Source organism: Xyrauchen texanus, chromosome 28 (genome assembly GCF_025860055.1).
Source record: "Xyrauchen texanus isolate HMW12.3.18 chromosome 28, RBS_HiC_50CHRs, whole genome shotgun sequence".
Lineage (NCBI taxonomy): Eukaryota > Metazoa > Chordata > Actinopteri > Cypriniformes > Catostomidae > Xyrauchen > Xyrauchen texanus.
This window is the reverse complement of record NC_068303.1, coordinates 37104053-37127169: the sequence shown is the minus strand read 5'-3', so window position 1 is coordinate 37127169 and position 23117 is coordinate 37104053. Positions and strand designations below refer to the sequence as shown.

Sequence of the window (23117 nt, the reverse complement as noted above, 5' to 3'; positions counted from 1 at the left end):
ATATATATATATATATATATATATATATATATTGAATTATCTTCATTAGCTGAAAAAGGCCTAAAAATCAATACATTATAATAATCAAAATAAATAGACTATATAATAAATAAAATAATCAAAAGACTACATTATTGTAGCAGATGAGTAAAGTATTGATTACACAATACAAAAAGTGACTTTAGAAGTCAATGGAATGTTTGTTTTATTTCCATATCATTGAACATAACCTACAGTCAGGGTTGGGCAGATTTTTTTAAGAAATTATTCTGGGCTGAACACTAAATACTCTTTATTAAAGGTATTCAGTAATGTATTCCGAAAACTTAAACATAAAAGTAATGTATTTAGCATACATATGTTTAAGGCATTATCTTATCTGAACTGCTATATCTCCACTAACATCTAAGTGAATCTGTATAAATTGTTTCTTTAAATTAGGAGTATGAAAACTAATGTCTGTCTTTATGGAAGTCAGAAGGCAGTTTGTGGTCATCTACAATATTTTATCTTCATAACCCATTATTTGATTGAACTGAAAAAGAATAATATTTTTGACACAAAATCAGATAACAAATACAAACTAGATGGGTACATTTCCTGAAGAAAATGTGAGTGGTGCTTGCCGTGGCAAAACTCGTCGAACAGCATGCTGTAACTCGAAAAGAACAAAAATCACGGTCGTAAATAAATCAACCCGGAAGTCTGTACGATTTTCTGGTGCAGAAATATGTGATTTGTTACTCGGTTGCTAGGGTAAGCCCGTGTGGTTGCTATGCAGTTACCAAGGTAATACAATACATGGCTCCTTTCCATCCCGAGCGAAATAAGTCAACCCGAAGTCTGTACGCTTTTCTGATGCAGAGATATGTGATTTGTTACTCTGTTGCTAGGGTAACCCCATGTGGTTGCTAGGCAGTTACCGTAGTGATACTTATCAAGTGTCCTTGCCATCCTGATTGGAATAAATCAACCCAGAAGTCTCTCTGATTTTCTGGTGCAGAGATATAGTTATAGCTAAACGGTTGCTAGGGTACTCTGTTTAGTTGCTAGGGAGTGGCTTGGCAGCTGCCGATCGTGAAACTTCAAAGGCTGCTTGTCAGTATGAATGATATAAACCAACTCCCATGCCTCTGTGACATTCAGAATGGAAGATATGCCTGTATGGATTTTGGTTGCTAAGGTGCTCGACAATGGTTGGTAGGGAGGGGCTAGGAAGTGTTGAGGTGATTCATGATTGGCTGTTTGCTGCCCCGAGTCAAACGAGACCACCCTTGTGTTTCTATGACACTTCTATCCGGAGATATCCCTTTGATGTCTTTCATTAGAAGTCTAAGGGACTTGTTGCTAAGGTGCTTTAAATTGTTGTTAGGGCGTGGCTTGATAGCTTCACAATGATCCCGAGAGACTGATTGGTCATCTGAGTAAAATGAGCCCGCCCCCTTGTCTCTATGACACTGTGATCCAGAGCTATGTTCAATACAAAATGCCTATTTCATGGTCCGTCCTACACCATTGTAAGTCAATGGGGGCAACTTTGGGCATCTTACAGAGCCTGCCAGCCTCTTCAAATGTAGCAAATGACACGTTTCTGCGAAATCCTGGCTCGGAGCTGTGATGCGTCAAAGTTTGTCGCAATGTTAAGTCTATGGGATTTTTCGGCCGCTTTTTTGCCCCTGGGGCAAATACCGTACCCCCGATCGCTTATAAAAGTCATAGCACACGTGTCCTCAATAGGCCGTTCGATTTGACACCTCATTCGTGGGTCTACGCCAAATGGTGCGGGACGAGTTAGGTGCCGAAATTTTGTACGGAGATATAAAAATAAAAATAAAAATAATAAGTATGTGAGATTACAATAGTGATGCTTTGCAAGCACCACTAATAACCATATATATTTTTGAGATGATAACTGGATGCCATATTTGTCACACTGAACTAGCCGCCCATACATCTATAAGCCATAACATTTACAGTAGATATTTACAAGTTTTGTAAAGTCGTCATTTAGACTCTGATCTAATTCAAGTCCTTTTACCTATTTAAGTATTTGCAGCACTTTCTCGCATATTTTACATATTCATATAATATTTTCATTAGTAACTTTTTCTCAATAGATCTTCATTCTGCAAGTTTCTGATGTGGACGTGACTCACAAAATGCTTATCTAGAGCATCCATCTTTAAACAAATGCCACAACTGCAGCTGCATAAATGTATTCACACAGCAACAACCACAGGACACAATTTATCAAGCATGCAAATGTTATTATATTTGTGGAAACATGTTGCCAACTGTATTGATGCTGCAGTGGTGCACATTCAATCTGGGAGTCATTACATGAATAAGATGTGATATTTTCATTCTTAAGTGCCTACCATTAAACCTTTTGGTGACCATGGTCCATTTTTAAAGTATCCCAAAAATGCAGCCCACGATTGTGTTTTCAAATTTGCAGTTTGACCCTGGCAAGACTTCAAGTGCTGCAGCTGCTCTCAAGTTAGAGAGAGCATGTGGGTATCATGCGCGGTTTAGAAAAACTGTTAATTACTATTGACAATATTGTTTTTCTTTCACATCTGCTGAATTTTGTGTTCATTATGAGAAGTATTCCAACAAAATTGTATTAAGTAACTGTACTCAAAATACAGGCATTGAAAATGTAGCAGGGGCTGAATACAGTTACTATATTTTTGTATTCTAAATACATAACGCCATTACATGTATTCCGTAACAAGCCCAACTCTGCCTACAGTCTACTACAGCAATTCATTTTGGAATTGAGTTTGTCAATCTGTCCAAGGTAGACTTGAGGGCTACTCACAGGATGCATTCTTGCATTCCATCTGTGCAAATGTGTCAGATGGGCACTTCTGAAGCATCTCACTGTGGCTGCATCACGTTTCACTGGTTCTCAGCATCTCATAGTCATAAACTTGTGTTTGTAGGACGCTGTGTCAAGTTAAATGTGATTTGAAAACACACCTCTGCTTGTCTAGCTGTTTTTGATCAGCTATGGTTTGTTGTCTGAAAAGCTACATGTTGCCTGTACAGCTGCGCTTACTGCCCCCTGCTGCCGGAGACTCGCAAAACATGGAGGTGGCACTTTAAGCTTGAATTTGTTGATAGGAAAATTATAAATGTTATGAATGTACATTTAACACATAATTTTTTATATAACTATTTACACTGAATTAATGTTAAATCACCAGCCTTAATATATAAAAATGTGTGTATATATATATATATATATATATATATATATACACACACACACACACACACACATACATATGTATGTATGAGTGGGCTTATTTGCCATGATATCCATTTCCATGGTAACTGGATTTCTCTGATTGGTGGATCCATCTTCAGGATTATGGGTAGTGTAAATTTTCACTGGGAATTGGTTATAAAACAAGATTTTTATACACCGTTGAAATCAGTATACATCGTTTAAGTCGCAGAGCTCATGGTAGGTCTGCCTTGAAAGGATATATATATATATATATATATATATATATATATATATATATATATACACACACACACACACACACACACACACACACACACACGTTTAAATTCAGTTTCTCTAGAGAGAAAAAATGAATGGTTGTTTTACTTCTGGAAACTGACTGTAGCGATCCATTGTCAAAGCACAAAGAAGGCAATGCATTTTCTAAGATGTTAAGACAGTCCATGGAAGGGATAATTTTTTATGGACAGTGTTCCTATGTAACTATATATGTTCAATATTACCAGAACTTGGTAATATGACAGATAATCACTTTAATGTTAGTCTCTTTGTACAGCCTTTGATTCCCAGTGTTTCACAAACTTGTATGGTCTCAAAATCCAATGCGTCCAGTCATACAGCGGTAGTAACAGAGAACTTTAATGCAACGTCACTGCCTTTATCTCTCTTTGGGGTTCTGTTGATAATATTAGTGGTATTATCTATGATAAGGTTATATATTTGGATAACTAATGCACAAATTCAAACCAGGTGACAATATGGTCATGTGATTATGTGCCAAATGCATTTGATTTCATTTGCAAGTTGGAATATTGTGGATGTTAATAAATTCACAACTTTTTAAGGAAATCCTCACAGCTTTGTTCACTTGCATCATAAAAAGAATTCATTAGATTAATAAGAAACATTTCACACAGTGATATTAAAATGCACAGAATATTATTGTTGAAGAAATGCAAGAAATTTCATAATAGAAAATACTTTGGACACTTTGGTTGTCAAATGTTAGTTATTAGCGCTCAATTTATTGTTTAGTATGGTGGTGAAACACTGAAGTACTTGTAAAGCAAGTTTGTTCATTCAGCAGTAATTATGGCAACACCCCTGGGCTATTTTCTATGTAGATAATAGTCATACAAATACAGCTCCTCTCTACTTGAATGGGGAAAGACCAAAATCTTTAAAACTGTTCATCAACCTTCATTAGAATATTTCAAATTAGAAATACAATTTGACAACAATGGTATCATACATTTTGGTTCTTATGCTAAAATCACACTAAAGGAAATCTAATCCACAGCTGACATATTAAGATTTGCAATCTCTCCCATTCATGTTTCTATAGGTGGCCCCATCTCCTCATCATACCATCTTTCTGGTACTCTAAAGTGGACATTCAAAGGAATATAAAATAAGTTAAGCCCAATCAATATTTGTGACAAATGTTAATTACCAGAAAAATTATTTAGACACTTCGTTTACGAAAAAACTAAAATTAAGACACTAACAATGGAAGTGATTAAGCCCAGTCCAAGTATAGCCACAAGATGTAAACATTATACATGATGTGTAAAACAAACAAAAAAAAAAAGATATAACGTCACACAGATACATTTAGTTCCACTGATTAAATAAAAAAAAAAAAACACTTTTGAGTCATTTCAGAGCAAATACATAATTATCGAGATCTATATCGAAAATTGTCAATAGGCTGAAAAAGATCGACATATAATAATAATAATATCATTCTTCTTTCAGATCACATCTTATCAAAAGTGTAAAGAGATTCAGCTGAAGTAGAATAGTGTGTAGCGAATCCTTACATTAATTCATTACTTATTTTAAAAAAAAAAAAAACAACAGGTCTGGTATAAATATGCTAATAGTTAGATAATCCAGGCAGATTGGACTGGGTAGTGACTCAATTAAAAAGTTAAAAGAGTTCAGGTTTAGTGTTATAGCTTTGTTTGCTTGAGGAATGGGCTGATTGAATGTACTTGGTTGGAGAACACATGTGAATGGTCTTCAGGCTGAAGTTGCTCATCACATCTTGACATCATTCAGCTCTAGATCACCCAGTATCTCCAGTTCATCCACCTGACTCAGATCCTGCACGCGGTGCTTATAACTGAGCTGGTGGAGCCCATTTACTGACACTTTAAACTGCTGAGCTTCACACAAGATGACCATCTGCCATGCAAGAAAAACAGGTGGAACATTATACGAATATGCTTTTGAATATATATATGAATATACTTTCAAATCCCTTTACTTTTTTACAGCATTCATTTTGCTGTGAGAACTATTAGACATGTTACCTAAAATAGAATCTAGAAAAAAATTCTAATTTAGCCAGCACCGAAAAGGAAAGTAATTTCAGAGGCGAATAAAGTGTTTTTATTTTTTTATTAAATGTTCACTCAGTAACTTTTGTCTTTGTGTCAACTTGGACTTACACTGACGCCTAGCGGCTTTGATGCAGCATCATTTAAAATCAATAGTTTTACATTTCAGATGCCATTATAGAAGTTATTATTCACAGTCAGACATGATTACTTTAATCAATGAGCAAAATAACAGGACGGTTACTGAGATTAAGCGAGTAGTATTCGTCTGGTCATGTGATATTAAAATGGCAGCCCCATGTATGGACGCTCTCCATGTAGAATAAAACAGCTTTTATAAGGCTACTGATGTAACTGGAGTCTTCATTTTAATATGAGTGGACATGATTTCCTATATATATTGCAAAATTACAATTCATGTCTTTAGGAGTTAAACTGTTTTGAGGAAAAATTACTGAGTGCAGCTTTAAAGATTACAAATGAATCGTTCACAATAAAAAACAAATAACCATAATATGCATTAAGAAAGTACAGTACTGTGCAAAAAGCATTTGCCTTAAGATTGTTATTTATATCTTCAGCTTTAATGCGTCAATAGGAAATATAAATGTTAGACTCCCAAGGATTACTTTGCAAATAGAAAAGATTAGAATAGAAGAACAGGGAGCCTTGCAACAATGTAATAGCCCCCACAAAGCCCCCCACTGAACATCGTGTCAGTCTGAGATTACATATAGAGACAGAAGTAATTGAGACAGCCTAAATAGATAAAAGAACTGTGGCGAATTTTCCAAGAATCTTGGAACATCCTAAAACTATCCAGGTGTATCTATGAGAATTGGTGCTGTTTTAAAAGCAAAGGTGGTCACACTGAATATTGATTTAGCTTTTTTTATGTTTACTGGACTTTATATGACATTAAGTGATACATTTTAACTATTTATGGCATTATTTTTGAAGACATCCTCACTATGCAACATTTTTCACAAGCGCCTAAAAATATTGCACAGTACTCTATATAGTCTATTTTTATTTCTTGTTGACTTAGCATAAAAATTTTTCACTAATTGACAGGTAAGTTCTAATACCTCAAAGTACTGGCCAGTTGAGAAGGGAAAACTGGACAGGGAGAGCTCCTCTGACCCCCAACATCCCGACAGGAAAGAGTTTCGGACAAAGACTCCAGTCTTGAGGCAATATTTTAAGTGCAAAGCGATGTCCTCTGAGTTACTGACGTACAGGTTTACAGCAAAACTGCTGGGATTGAGAAAGGATGTATAAATCAATTCATATATCAATAAATAGATAAAGATATCAATCAATAATTTAAGGAGATGTAAAAACAACAAATGCATATGGCCATGACAAGATAAACCATTAAGGTATTTTATACAGGGGGGTCCAAAAGTGTGAGATTCTAAATCTCAGTTTAAACCTGAAAAAGGATTTTTTTAAATATAAAACAAAAGACAAAATGGCATATTTATAATTCTGCACTATTCCTAGGTCACTACTCAAATGCAGTAAGCAAATTTGTTACATTGGACATGCTCATTCAAATGGTCAAATGTCTTTGTTTCCATTGAATCACATAAGATGCTCTTTGGACCATTTCAAATCATGTGGATAACATCAGGTCATCAGGTGTTGCACAAACTTGTGGAGTCAATGCTAGCTGTTCATGTTGTCTTTAAAGCAAAATTGGGACACACCAAATACTTTACCTTAAACAAAGATATCAACCAATAGATAAAGATATAAATCATTAATTTAATGATAATTAGACTACATACACCAACAAGGCATGTTTATTTTCTGGTTGAAATGCATGTGGTCATCATGAAAAGTTAAACTATAAAAGTATTATAGAGTATATCTTAAATATTTCATCAGGCAAGATGGAGATGTAACATATCATGAGGAGATACCCAAATTTGTGGTTAGATAATCCGCCCATAGTACCTGTGTGGGGAAGCACCGATCCGACCCTTCACCATTATGGAATCTCCTGGACTCAATCCTTTCACAAGTTTGCTCTTGAATGGAAGATTCTGGAGACATCTCACACATGAGTTTCAAATTCATCATGACACAAGGCACAATGGTTTACATCTCTCCTTTTAAAGCAGCACAATTTGAGGTATCACTCATGTCCATAGCACAAACAGTGAGGTTAGTTGCACACCAACATTTAATACTTAGGGTTAAGGGTTTACCTACCCTCAAGTATGAGCAATAGTAATAATGATACTTGCCTTGGTAACCACATTACTAATAGAATAATTCATGTCTATAGGCCTCCAAAATTAAGGTGCTTGTTAAATTAGGATATGTAATACATTTTGACATTACTGGACCTGCGTTTGAATGTCAAAGTTTCTGTCCAGACTGTGAGGCACCCATCTCAATTTTATTTAATTAATACTGAAATAGAATTATCTAGTTTGGTCTGCAGTCAAATGCTGCCACATAAAGACTGTTATCACATGTGAAAATTAAAAAACAAATGCAGGTTATCATGTACTTACCAGATCACCTGACTCTGACATGACAGTCTATTGGACGAAAGAGGAGGGAATATTATCATAAAACAGTTTCAGCCAATCCATCAATGTCATAACAAAGACATAATTTACTAAAATATAGTTTATACATTTAGTTAATATACAGTTATTTAAAACATAGTTTGAATGAATCTTAACTATGTATACTTACATAAGACTGCAACCTTTTGCTCTCAGCTGCATTTGGTGATGTTACAGGGCTCTGAAACATATCACATCATCATGTTTACATCTTAAAAAAACACAACCATCATGTTTATTTATAATATACATTCACTGACAACTTTATTAGGAACACTATGGTCCTAATAAAGTGCTCGTTGTGGTCTGCTGTTGTAGCCCATTCGCCTCAAGGTTAGATGTGTTGTGTATTCTGACATGGTATTCTGCTCACTACAATTGTACAGAGTGGTTCTCTGAGTTACCATAGCCTTTCTGTCACCTCGAACCAGTCTGGCCATTCTCTGTTGACCTCACTCATTAACAATGCATTTTCATCTCCAGAACTGATGCTCAATGCATGTTTTTGTTTTGGACACTGTTTTGAGACTAGAGACTGTTGTGCATAAAAAACCCAGGGGATCTATAGTCCATCATTAGCAATCTAGCACCAAAAATCATGCCATGGTCGAAATCACTGAGATCAAATTTTTTTTTCCATTCTGTGGTTGATGTTATCATTAACTGAAGCTCCTGGAACCATATCTGCACAATCTTATGCATTACACTGCTGCCATACAATTGGCCGATTAGATAAATCGCATGAATAAAGTAAGTGTACAGGTGCTCCTAATAAAGTGCTCAGTGAGTGTTAAGAAAAAATATTTGTATTGTGGTATGTATAGACCATATAATCAATGTGAGCATCATGTACCACCTACCCTACAAACTACATTTCATTGAATACTACATCCCTAATTGCTAAAAAAGTTGGGACAGTATGAAAAATGCAAATAAAAACAATGTGATTTTAAGTTATATTCAGCCTATGCTATATTGAAAGCACTAAAACTACACATTATATGTTTTAACCTGTGAATTACATTTTTTCTTATTTTTTTTTATATGTTCAGTCATTTCAAATCAGTTTATTGCAACACACTCCAAAAAAGTTGAGATGGCAATTTAGGACTAATAACATTTACATTTGTATTTACATTTATTCATTTGGCAGGAGCTTTTATGCAAAGCGACTTACAAAAGAGGAAAACATATGTGAATCATCTTAAGGAGACAGTGGTATATTAGAGGGAAAGTGCCATATTACAAAGTTTCACCAGCATCAGAATAGTAATATTCAGGGGCCCTGTTAGATCATGTAAGTATTGACGCTGAGTACCACCCCTGGAGTCGCAAGTTCGAATCCAGGGTGTGTTAAGTGAATTCAGCCAGGTCTCCAAATAGCCTGGTTGCTAGGGAGGGTAGAGTCACATGGGGTAACCTCCTCATGGTCGTGATTAGTGGTTAGTTGTATGTGGATCACCGAGAGTAGCATGAGCCTCCACATGTGGAGTCTCCACGGTGTCATGAAGAACGAGCCACATGATAGGATGCACGGATTGATGGTTTTAGAAGCGGAGGCAACTGAGACGTCTCCTCCACCCCCTGGATTGAGGTGAGTAACCGTGTCACCACGAGGACCTACTAAGTAGTGGGAACTGGGCATTCCAATTTGGGAGAAAAGGGGATAAAATAAAGAAGAAGAAAAAATAGTAGTATTCAAAACAGATTAAAGTGCAACCAGATTTTTTTTTTAACAACAAAAAAAACAATAAAAATTTGATGAATTTAAATAACAAGGCGATGTGAAACAGGTAAGGTAATTGTCTCATAGTATATAAGGAGCCTCCAAAAACAGCCTAGACCTTCAAGACCAAAGATCATTCAAGACTTGTCAATTTGCCAACTGATGCTTCAAGAAATAATTCAGCACTTTGAGAACAATGTTCCCCAAAGAAAAATGTTGGGTATTTCACCCCCTACAGTGTACAATATAGTTAAAAGATTAAAGGAAAATGCTTGGTGCCTCGGTTGCTAAAGGGCAAGATGAAAACCAATTCTGATGCGCGTGATCTTAAAAAACATAATTCTCCTGTAATGGATATCATGAACATGGTTTGGGATTACTTAATTAAAGCTTTGTTAGTCAACACCACTCGCCGCTGCATCCACAGATGCAAGTTAAGACTTTACTATGCACAGCAGAAGCCCTACATCAACACTGTCCAGAAGCACTGCCGATTATCTGGTCTCGGTTTCATCTTATATGGAAAGTAGAACAGTGTAACTGTGTGTGGAATGTGATTCCACATTTCAAAAAGTTTTTGAAAAGTACAGCCATCGTGTTATCCAGGCCATAGAGGAAAAGGACCATCCAAGCTGTTATCAGTGTCAGATACAAAAGCCAGTGTCCGTATGGACCAGGGGGGTGTCAGTGCACGTGGCATTTAACTCGCACATCTGTGAGAACATCATGAATCATGAACCAGGACAACTTCAAACCACATACTGCCTAGATTACAAGTGCATGGCTGTGTGAGCAGAGTGCGGGTGTTAGATTGGCTTCTACTTGATAATGTGTGATGCAATATGAAGCACACCATACGACAATGAAGACCCCATACAATTGTGCAGTTAAAGACCTACATAATGAATGAATGGGGGAAAACTCATACTTTCTAAACTTAACAAACTTGTGTCTTCAGTGCCCAAATGCTTAATAAGTGTTATTAGAAGAAATGGTGATGTTTCACAGTGGAAAACACTCGACTGTCCTAACTTTTTTGGAGAATGTTGCAATGATCTGATTTGAAATTACTGTACATTAAAAAAAAAATTATACTGAAATTCACAGGTTAAAACATAATATAATGTGTAGTTGTGGTGCTTTCAATATAGCAAAGTGTGAATATAGTTTACAAATCACAAATATTTTGAATTCAAAAGAATGTTACCTTACTCACTGAACTGGGAATAAATCCAATTGCTTTAATTTGAACCTTCCCAGATATGGCTAGTGTGTCTGCCTTCCTGAACTCTAACCTGTGCCTGTACTCCAGCAGGTGAGAGCCATTCACTGCCACCTGGAGGTAGAAAACAACACAAGTATACAACAAGTGTAAACAGTATTTAAACACTATCATTTGTAAAATGATTTGCCTTTCAACTAAATTAATTAATTTTATAAATTGACCTTTAGAAAGGTTCACCAAGAGGGACAGGTTTGGATTAGGCTTAAGTTTGATCTCTGAATTATTTTAGGTGAGATTTGGCACCAGTGACAATAGACCATACTCCCAGTAGTGCTAAATTTTATTTCAAACATGAATGAAAATGAGGCTGTTTGGATTGTATTAATCCAAAAAAAAATCCAAAACACTTTAAACAACAGTACAACCCATTGAAGAGACTGCAAGTCTATGTCTCACAGCCTCATTGTCACTCCCGTCAAATATTTAAAATGGGGCTTCAGTGAATATTTGCTTTAAAGGTGCACACAAAACTTTGGTCTTTGGACACCCAGTGGCTTGGATGCATTTAGTTTAGATTAGTTTTCAGTATCAGATGCCATTATAGAAGTTATTATTCACAGTCAGCCATGATTACTTTAATCAATGGGTGAAAGTGTCAAATAACAGGACGGTTACGGAGATTAAAAGAGAAGTATTTGGCTGGTCATGTGATTCTAAAATGGCAGCCCCAGTGTATGACCCTCTCCATACAGAATAAAACAGGTTTTATAAGGTTATTGATATGATATCAGTTTTTATTTTAATGTGAGTGGTCATGATTTCCTATATACATTGCAAAATTACAATTTGAGTGCAAATTATTGTGCAACTTTAAAACTACACCGGAATATATGTACCAATTATCTGTACGCCTATTATTTCAATATTTTAGCAACTAACATTTAAAAAGGTTCTTTTTTTTCCAATAGGTATTTTTACTGTTGGGGTAGTAGCTTGAGTTTTGGGAGCAACATTGCAGACAAAAGTCTAGTAAATCAAGAGTAATTTGTAAATTTGATTCACCCTTTGCTATATTGAAAGCACTACAACTACACATTATATAATGTTTTACCTTGTGAATTTCATTGTTATAAATCAAATGATTGCAACACGCACAAAAAAAGATGGGACAGACGAGTGTTTACCACTGTGAAACATCACCATTTCTTCTTATTAAGCATTTGGGTACGGAAGACACAAATTTGTTAAGTTTAGAAAGGGAAATGTCCCCCAATCATCCATTATTTAAGTCTTTAGCTACACAATAGTGCAGGGTCTTCATTGTTGTATTGGGTGCTTACCCCATTAACTGATTAGGCAAAAAAAGGGTAGCTCAGATTCTGCCTTTCTCCATCAGTGTTGTTGATTTAATTGTTGTTGCCGTGTGTGCCAGAAAAGTCAGAAGAAAAATGGTCGACGACGAATAGATGACGCCACTACGGAGGCTACTTTTGTGAGTGCGAATGCATAAGAGGAAAAGTCTCCTCAGGTGTGCCATTCCTCATAAAAGTTCTCATCTAGAAAGTTACTAAGGGAAAGGGACTGTAGGTGGGAAAGGGGCTATTGATGTGCTGCTCAGTGTTTTCTCGCACACAAGCTCAGCAACGATAGCTCGTGCAGTGCTGACTGAAGCAGTCAATGCAGACAATGTTCTAAATGCAGGATTAGTAGTCATGCAAAGCCACAGAGTTTTAACGGAGTTTAAAAATGCATGTCCATTTTTTATTACGCCTGTAATCATCTGTTTATTTCCTGATCTAAATTGTCTGGATTGTATCTGAAGGGTTTTATGGTTATACATACAAATGGTAAGATATATTGGCAATGAAAATTTACATGTTAAGTAAAATTTCACACTTTCACTGCGAATATCACGTCAATAATGCTGAAATTGCAGCTTAACAATTGATATTTTCAAACTGTCAGCAACAGTGGCAGCGGTTCAATCCTATTTTATATCCAACCATTGTATTTCTCTTGATGAATTAAATTAAACCTGTCTTACTTGAATGAAGTCCTGACAAAGCAAATGCATGATGCAGAAGCAGCAATGAAGTTTGAGTTAGTGAAGATGTTCTGAGGGAGGGTTGTATGACACTTGTTTGGGTGAAAAATGCTTATCGAGAATGCACCGGACAGGACATTATCGATAAGATATGAACCCCTGACTAAATATTAACAGCTACTCACCTACTTAATTATTTTAATGAATTTACACAATTTACGTGGTCACATTTTTATTTCGGATTTATCCAGAAGAATCACATCCCTGCAAAATAAACATAACTTACCTTGAAAAGATCTTTCTTTATGAGTATTATGATCTCGAAGGCAGCACCGTGTCTGAAGGGCATCATGTAATGAATCTCCTCCCGTCCCCAGCACTCCTTCTCGAGTGTATTACAGACAATGTAAGGCGACCTCTTGAAGCGAGGGTTGAAATGAAAGGCCACGTCTGCCCGAGGCTTCATGCTGCTCCCACAGGTCAGGTCAATCTGAAATCTATGAAGGTTTTTACAATTGGTCACTTCATGCGTTTTTACTTATTAGATTGTTATCTGAATGGAAAAGCACTTTGCACTTGGCCACATAATCATTGTCATAATCATATAAATCCCATCTTCAATTCCCATGCTACATGCAAATAAAATAGAGTTGAGACCATGTTTACGCTAATGCCGAGCAAAGAATTTAAAAGATGTGATTTATGATTTGATTCCAAGTGATCTTTGCCCAGTGCGCATGTGAGTCTGTTGCTGCGTTCAAAAACTGGAAACTGCTGCCTTCAGAGGATGTATCAGGGGGTAAGGAAGTGGCTGGTTAGCAGGTCCCTTTTAGCACCTGCTGGTAGATGCTTCTCCATAGATAGTCATTCAAAAGTAGTAATGTTTTATGATGAAATAAAATCATTTCCAAGAAACATTTTAATATAAATTATTTCATTACATTATAGCACATCGTCATCCGGTCACGGATTGTTATTGAAGGGCTCTTAAAAGCATGAAATTGAATTATATTTTTCACTATCTATTCCCATTGACGAGTGATCAGTGATGTGACACCCGATCCCGGAACTGAGCGCCCATGAGCAAAGATGACAGCCTCCATTTCTTTAGATTTCTGGGAACCCTACGCTAGCTGAGCAATCATAGAGATTAATGGAGAGAGCTATCTGTTAGCTTCCACAGGTATTTTATAGCTTCATGGACAGTATACGGAGGTAGGATTCAAACAAGGAGCTTTTCAAACTATTCTGCGACCAGTTTCCTTAAGAGTTCCATTCATTCAATAATGCTGTCAGTTAAGCCATTAACTGATTAGGCAGCAAGTCAGCTGCCTACATTTTCAGATGCAGTCTGTATGTGTGCGCGCTGTGCTTTTTCTCCTCTGGGCTTGTCCTAGGTAAAATATGTCCATGTGTGTCAGCTACGCTCATTGTCAATTTTGTCAGCAATCTGCATCAAATAAATGAATAAAAAAGGTTTGCCTCCCCTGCAACATGTATCAGTTTCTTTATTTGTTATTATTTGACACTAGCCCAATGCAAATACTTGGTAGCAGCTGTTAGATTTCACATTTTCCCTATCCTGACATAGCGCTATTTGGGTGGTGTAATGTTTACATATGTGGCTTGAAAGCCAGATGAGATTCGAATGGAATGAGTCTCAAAACAACCTCCAATCTTGGAGGGCATTTACATTTGGTCTTTTCATATTTGGATAGCAATCCGATCAGCAAAAACAAATGAAGTGACCAAGTGTAGTACCCCCTAAAAGAGAGTTTGCGATTTACATCACTGTTTAGGTTAGCTGTGGACAATACAGCAAAATTCAAATGTGATTTGATAGTAGATCTTTTTTGATCTTGCACTTCCATGTTCTCTTGCAGTTTTCCATGTGCAAGGTTTAACATCAATTGCAACGCCACTGGATCTTGCATGTGCCATTCTTCTCAACACACCAATGCTGTTTCTCAATGCCAAGAATGCAAAAAACAGCCTTGCATTCTCATGAAGACCCACCTTGCCTAGCTACCTTGAGAGAACGAACTCGGAAGGACAAGAGAACGAAGAAACATCTATGTGAGTTTTGAGTTGTGTGATATTCAACAGCCCCATATCCATTTTAAATTTTTTCAGCAGTGGAAGATGTCATCAAATGAGTGCACAAGAATGTAAGAACTAGAGCTGGGTATTGATATAGATTTCCCGATTCCGATTCACAAGCTCTCGATTATATTCAATTCCGATTTTGATCCAGATTCATATGGGTATATTTCAGTTACAGCTGAAATTCATAGTAGCAAACTATAGTTTTGGTAAGTCGTTTTAGGACATCTTCTTGTGTATGACATAAGTCATTTTTCCAATAATTTTTACCTTTTAATTGACTATATCACAATTCCTTTAGTTAGTGCTTTTAAGCAGCTTGAAAAATTCCACAAAATGATGTCAAGCCTTTAGACAATTAGCTTCTGATGAGAATTGTACTGAATTGGAGGTGCACCTGTGGATGTATTTTAAGGCCTACCTTCAAACTCAGTGCCTCTTTGCTTGACATCATGGGAAAATCAAAAGAAATCAGCTAAGACCTCAATTGTGCACCTCCACAAGATTGGTTCATCCTTGGGAGCAATTTCCAAATGCCTGAAGGTACCACATTCATCTGTACAAACAATAGTATACAAGTATAAACACCATGGGACAACACAGCCATCATACCGATCAGAAAGGAGATGCATTCAGTCTCATAGAGCTGAACGTAGTTTGGTGCGAAAAGTGCAAATCAATCCCAGAACAACAGCAAAGGACCTTGTGAAGATGCTAGAGGAAACAGGTAGACAAGTATCTACACTCACCTAAAGGATTATTAGGAACACCATACTAATACTGTGTTTGACCCCCTTTCGCCTTCAGAACTGCCTTAATTCTATGTGGCATTGATTCAACAAGGTGCTGAAAGCATTCTTTAGAAATGTTGGCCCATATTGATAGGATAGCATCTTGCAGTTGATGGAGATTTGTGGGATGCACATCCAGGGCACGAAGCTCCCGTTCCACCACATCCCAAAGATGCTCTATTGGGTTGAGATCTGGTGACTGTGGGGGCCATTTTAGTACAGTGAACTCATTGTCATGTTCAAGAAACCAATTTGAAATGATTCGAGCTTTGTGACATGGTGCATTATCCTGCTGGAAGTAGCCATCAGAGGATGGGTAAATGGTGGCCATAAAGGGATGGACATGGTCAGAAACAATGCTCAGGTAGGCCGTGACATTTAAACGAAGCCCAATTGGCACTAAGGGGCCTAAAGCGTGCCAAGAAAACATCCCCCACACCATTACACCACCACCACCAGCCTGCACAGTGGTAACAAGGCATGATGGATCCATGTTCTCATTCTGTTTACGCCAAATTCTGACTCTACCATCTGAATGTCTCAACAGAAATCGAGACTCATCAGACCAGGCAACATTTTTCCAGTCTTCAACAGTCCAATTTTGGTGAGCTCTTGCAAATTGTAGCCTCTTTTTCCTATTTGTAGTGGAGATGAGTGGTACCCGGTGGGGTCTTCTGCTGTTGTAGCCCATCCGCCTCAAGGTTGTGCGTGTTGTGGCTTCACAAATGCTTTGCTGCATACCTCGGTTGTAACGAGTGGTTATTTCAGGCAAAGTTGCTCTTCTATCAGCTTGAATCAGTCGGCCCATTCTCCTCTGACCTCTAGCATCAACAAGGCATTTTCGCCCACAGGACTGCCGCATACTGAATGTTTTTCCCTTTTCACACCATTCTTTGTAAACCCTAGAAATGGTTGTGCGTGAGAATCCCAGTAACTGAGCAGATTGTGAAATACTCAGACCGGCCCGTCTGGCACCAACAACCATGCCACGCTCAAAATTGCTTAAATCACCTTTCTTTCCCAATCTGACATTCAGTTTGGAGTTCAGGAGATTGTCTTGACCAGGACCACACCCCTAAATGCATTGAAGCAACTGCCAGGTGATTGGTTGATTAGATAATTTCATTAATGAGAAATTCCTAATAATCCTTTAGGTGAGTGTATATCTACAGTAAAACAATTCCAGTATTGATATAACCTGAAAGGCTGCTCAGCAAGGAAGAAGCCACTGCTCCAAAACTGCCATAAAAAGCCAGACTACAGTTAGCAAGTGCACATGGGGACAAACATATTTTTTGAGAAATGTCCTCTGGTGTGATCAAACATAGCAATAGTCAAAAGTTACATTTTTGTTTCGAGGAAAAAGGGTGAGGCTTGGGAGCCAAAGAACACCATCCCAACTGTGACGCATGGGGTGGCAGCATCATGTTGTGGGGGTGCTTTGCTGCAGGAGGGACTGGTGTACTTCACAAAATAGATGGCAGCATGAGGAAGGAAAATGATGTGGATATATTGAAGCAAAATCTCAAGACTTCAGCCAAGAAGTTAAAACTCGGTCACAAATGGGTCTTCCAAATGAACAATGGCCTCTAGCATACTTCCAAAATTATGGAAAAATAGCACAAGGACAGCAAAGTCAAGGTATTGGAGTGGCCATCACAAAGCGCTGACCACAATCCGATAGAACATTTGTGGGAATAACTGAAAAGGCCTATTATGAAAAACTGAGTTTAAATGTATTTGGCTTAGTTGTATGTAAACTTCTGACTTCAACTGTATAATGTCCATTGTGCTTAAATATAAAAGTTATTCTCTCTCATATAATGCTGTTAATTATAGAGGGGACCTTCTAATTAGGTACATTACAAGAAAAAAATAAGTTTTGTTTATCATTAGTTTTTCAACAGATTTGACACATTTTAGTGTTTCAAAAGTTTAAAAGTATACAGTATATTTAGGGGCCAAGCACTGAAAGTGCATCGGCACTTACTGTAATCATTAGTGTTGTTTTTATTCTTCTTCTTCTGCCTGTCTATGGCAGCCCATAGAACCGTATGCTGGAAAGTTGTGAAATTTGGCACACAGATAGAGGACAGTCTGAACATTAACTGGAGCAAATTTGGAGTCTCTAACTCAAACCATCTAGCACCACAAACTGCCCAAAATTTCACACGTTTATGATAATATCTTTTGAACAGTAAGTCTAGAATTAAAAAAAATAATTTTTCCTCTGATTCCTTGGATTGAGATGAATCCATATGCACACACCATATCAATTTGGTGACAGCACCACCTATTGGTCATAAGTAATTAGCTTATATGTCCCAATGCAATTGATAATATTCATGGTTTTTCAACCATTTTGCCTAAAATCATGACCAGATTGCTTTAATTTAGGGATGTCGATTTAACAGCTGAAGTTTCACTTACTGCCTTCTGGAGTGAACAGGTGGTACTACAAGCGTGCATTTCTCTGGAATCTTCCTTATTACGGTCCAGGGGCATTGCGATTAATTGCATAAATTTTTTAACGCGTTATATTTAATACAATTAATCACACTGATTTAACGCGTTAAAAAAATTACACAATTAATCGCAATGCCCCTGGACCATAATAAGGAAGATTCCTGAGAAATTCAAGCTTGTAATACCGTCCGTTTACTCCAGAGGGCAGTAAGTGGAACTTCAGCTGTATAGGCAAAGCGCAGTTTATACAGTGAACAAAACAACCCTTCAGCAGGCAGCACAACACAAACATGCGTTACGTTCTTGCTTTCAAAAAACTTGGAGCGCAAATTTGAACTATGGGATCTCAAGCTGTGTTCTAAGTACTAAACTATATATAACGTGACACAGTGACCTAAGCATTTTATGTTTATGATGCAATGCACCCGAGACACTACACAAGCATATTTGATGCAGGTGTACATTGACGGGACCTTAAACAAGCCCTCATAATAAATCACGAACTGATTGCGAAATGGATTGCTGTGAACTGTATGCCAATGATTGGTTCAATAATATGGTAGTAAACCATGACACTTTGCAGTAGTGCTTGTTTTTTAAAGTGTTTCTCAAATTGTAAGCAACAGAATTCTTGGGAACAGGCAGGCTTTTGCACAAGTTGGTAATCGGCTCAGGGGCTAGGAGTCAGTGGCCAGTAGTATGCCAATGATTAGTTCAATAATATGGTAGTAAACAAAACATTGTATTCTAAAGCCGCTTTCTGTATTGTCTTATCAATTATTAACTCTTCTGCAACAAGAATGTAATGCATTTTAATTATCTGAATATTTTTATTTTATATATTTATTTATTTAAAGATAACTAATTATATCATATAGAAAGATAAGATAATTATTTCATCATTATATATTGAATATATGAGGAGCTTTCTCAGCAAATATTTGTATATGCGGTTAATTGAGATTAATTAATTGGGACACCATGTAATTCATTAAATTCAATTTTTTTTATCGATTGACAGCCCTACTTTAATTACTTTTTTTTTTGCCATTGTTGTGCCTAATAACGGTTGATGTGCTTGGCCCCTTAATTGCTGCTTGCAGCTATATTTTTAAATGTTTTTGTTTACATTCCTAATTTGTACTATTTACAAGTATTTACACTTATTTAAGAAAGAGTTAAATGCAGAGAAAATTCACGTAGTGCTGAACCTTTTCCATAATATACTACTCAATCCCTGGTGAATGAAATCTGAAAAATTTCCAGCAATGGCTTATCACAGAAATTCTCTGTCACATAGAACAAAATTTGGTTGCATTGTCACACTTGCATTGTGCACTCAAAAAATTAAGTCATTTCCCTCACTAAATTGAATTATATGATATTGTTTTTATAAGAAATGTAAAGTCTTTCATTCAGATTAAGTCAGTTTCATTGAGCCAACTTAATTTAGGTTATTCATGTGATTAGGTCAAATTAATGTACTATAGACATTTTAACACAATTAGGATACATTTTCTTATGTTGGTCTAACTTAATGTATTTTATTAACATTAGTTTATGCCAGGCGAACAAATGTAAAGACAGTGAATCTGCTGCACTATCAATTGGTTATAGAGCTAAGCAGCACTCAGATCAACTTCCATCCTCAACCTAAGAACAAGTACCATTTTCACCACAATGGTAACCAATCCCCACAACTCCAGAACAACAGATATTCTTTTTAAATTCCAATATAACAGAACATTAAACATTAACAATCCTCTTCTCATCTTACTCAAAAAGGCATAAAAATAACACTTAATTTCAACATTTGTTCTCCCTATCCAATTCCATTCAAAGCATACTGGGAAATAGGAAATAGGGTCATGCCCAGTTTCATCAATGCTACGTTAACACAACAACATGTATTCATGTAGTCCCAACTCCCCCAAAAAAAGGAATATTACGATGCATCTGAAAAATATAATTTTTTCCGAACGCACATTGAGAAACAGCACAAGTAAATATGCACATGTGTGAATGAGATTTGAAAGCAAGCTTTTTTTTTAATCTTTTTTCAAGCTTGACAGTACCTGGTCGCAACATGTTTTTATTTAATTTGTGCACATTCTTAAAAAAAAACTCCTTTTGTGTTTCAGTGTAGAAAGACAGTCATAAAGCAGGGCTGAACAGTAAGGTTTTTTCTGCTTGCCCAGTCACACTAGTAGTAGTTCAGATTTGTATATGCCCTGCATTTTCACTGGCCCCACCACACAAAACAAAACAAAAATGATAAATTTTATTTTTAACAATGTATTTCCATACTGTTTGTGCCAGGAAAATAAATAAATATATATTTTTTCATAAGAATACTTCTGCTGAAAAACGATAAATTTGACTGATGATTTTCAAACACTTCTAACTGATGCTTTCAAGACTTTCCTTATTGTTGGAATAACATGACGGTGGTGACTATTCTTCATGGAAGCGCGTCTAATTACTGAACTGAAAGAAGACTGGACACGTTAAATATTACTGCAGTGCCACACAAGAAAGTTCCAGCGGGACAGCCGTGACATTTACAGTAAGATGGAATGGATTCCATTCCAACATGAAAAAACTTTACCCTTGTCCTTACCTGTCAGCATCACTGGGCACACTGCCCTGAATGAGCACAATCTCTTCGGGATGTAGTCCACCCAGGATGGTCCCAGCATAAGGAATCGTCTGAATGAAAAAATTAAAATCATGAGACTTCTTTTCTGATCTATTTATCTGGTTTGGCCAACCCACATTCTATAATATAAAGCATGTACGCGTTTTAATAGCAAAAGAGTTAAGGCATTAACTGCTGAGGAAATATATGCAGGTAAATAGATAGTGTACTTCAGTCAACTCCTAAATAGACAGACTACATTTAGTAGATAACAAGCATTGACAAATAAGCAAAAAGTAAATGTAGATTAAACCTTACTGGATTAATTACTGTTTGTTTCGGATTTGCGACAGACATACTGTCGATACTGTTATGACAGAAGTATATTCTGCTGTTGACAGGGTTGTTCGTCAGATGTTGATGAAAACATCAACGTTCTCTGCACTTTCTCTTCCGCAAATGTGAGCGACGCGTTTGATGACCAACGAGAGACGAATCAAGCAAGCCCGCTGAATGTATTGACCAATCAGAGCGTGGTATGAGTGCAACGCGTTTGTGACCACCAACCAGAGCGAAGTAGATAAATGAAAGAGGAGTGCATGGTATAAACGCGACGCGTTCACTGACCAATCAGGGCGCGATAAAAGTGCAACGCGTTTAGTTGCCAATCAGGGTGCCAAATGATTCGTATTTACCCTAATAGCTGCTTGTATAAACAACGTCTAGAGGTGTGCTTATATAATATGAGAGTATTTACGTGTTTCAAAGTTTTACTTGAAGTCCAAATGAAGAGCACATGACACGGAATGGGGCGCAAGCAGTAATTCACTTAGAAATATTTACCCTTATCAAATCAGCATTTGATTATGGTTGGGGGCACATGACAGAAGAGGGGGAAAGTAAACTATGTCCATGAAATTTAAGTGTATTTTTATGTTCACCAACAGCTTAGTGTCAGCTTACTGTAGGACTGACCCACCTCCACGCTGAAAAGCCCTTTGTTTATAAAAATGTTACCTTTTTCCTTTTACCCAGTTCCTGTGTCCTCCATTCCCACCCTATGGCTAATTCTTTACGCTGGTGCCGAAACCCAGGAAATTGGAGGATAGTATGGCGTCATGGAGTCTACGCAGTTGGCCGAAGTCCTCGAGTCCCTCACTGGACTGCAACACACCCACCATCAGGCCCTGCTTGAGCTATGCCAAGACCAAGATTGTCATTTCCATGAGAACCTTCAAGCTCAAGCAGAGGATCGGCATGCGATCCGGAGCCTCCTCAGCCAGGAGACAGCCATGGCCGCTGGGCGCTCTCATGAAGATGGGGGCAGAAGATTATCCAGCGGCATTCTTGGATCTGTTTGAGCGGACAACTGAGATCTGGGGCTGGCCACATGCTCAGTGGGTGGCCAGGCTCATTCCTTTGTTGTCCGGGGAAGCCCAACTCACGGCACATCAGCAAATTTTCAGATAGTCGGAGAAGTTGCAAATGAAGATGGTGGAAATTAGTTTTGAATTAAGTAATATTCGGTTAGTTTCATCCTTTGTTTTTAAGTCAGTTTATTCATTAAGTTTTAATATTGTTGAGCCATAACATATTTTTTATAACAATTCATGGCTGTATCTCAAACCTGTGCGTGTACATGATCAGAAGTTCATTGTTCAGAATTATATAGGTCTTCCATACTTACTATTTCTGCTGTAGGGTAGACCGAGTGCAGTTGTAAAACTTTTTTGCAATCAAGCACAAATACTAACCAAAAACAATTACATTTATAAATAATAATATGTGCCATTTTGTTTTCAGTGTGATGACATGATTTCATCAGACTGTCAAATTTGATTACATTGTTTACACAAAATTAAGTTGGCAAAGTAAAATAAAAAATAATTATTTCCAAGTTGATAAATGTGTGTCAAAGGACCTTAAATAATCCAC

At 37.0% G+C, this 23117-nt stretch overlaps 1 protein-coding gene across 4 annotated transcripts; it reads right to left on the bottom strand.

Annotated features, from left to right (window-relative positions):
- Positions 1 to 118: 118 nt before the first annotated feature.
- Positions 119 to 21633, bottom strand: LOC127621789 (galectin-8-like). 4 transcript variants are annotated; one of them, XM_052095519.1, is made up of 9 exons: positions 21501 to 21633; positions 21165 to 21253; positions 13471 to 13681; positions 11123 to 11251; positions 8320 to 8370; positions 8133 to 8159; positions 7567 to 7655; positions 6693 to 6861; positions 119 to 5449 (listed from the first exon to the last, which is right to left on the bottom strand). In XM_052095519.1, exons 1-9 carry the CDS (start codon positions 21537 to 21539, stop codon positions 5303 to 5305), a joined length of 951 nt encoding a protein of 316 aa, XP_051951479.1. In that variant the 5' UTR covers positions 21540 to 21633; the 3' UTR covers positions 119 to 5302. The 4 variants fall into 4 exon arrangements, with proteins under 4 accessions (XP_051951479.1, XP_051951480.1, XP_051951481.1 ...); XM_052095520.1 differs by having other exon boundaries at positions 6693 to 6858; XM_052095521.1 differs by having other exon boundaries at positions 11132 to 11251.
- Positions 21634 to 23117: the final 1484 nt, after the last annotated feature.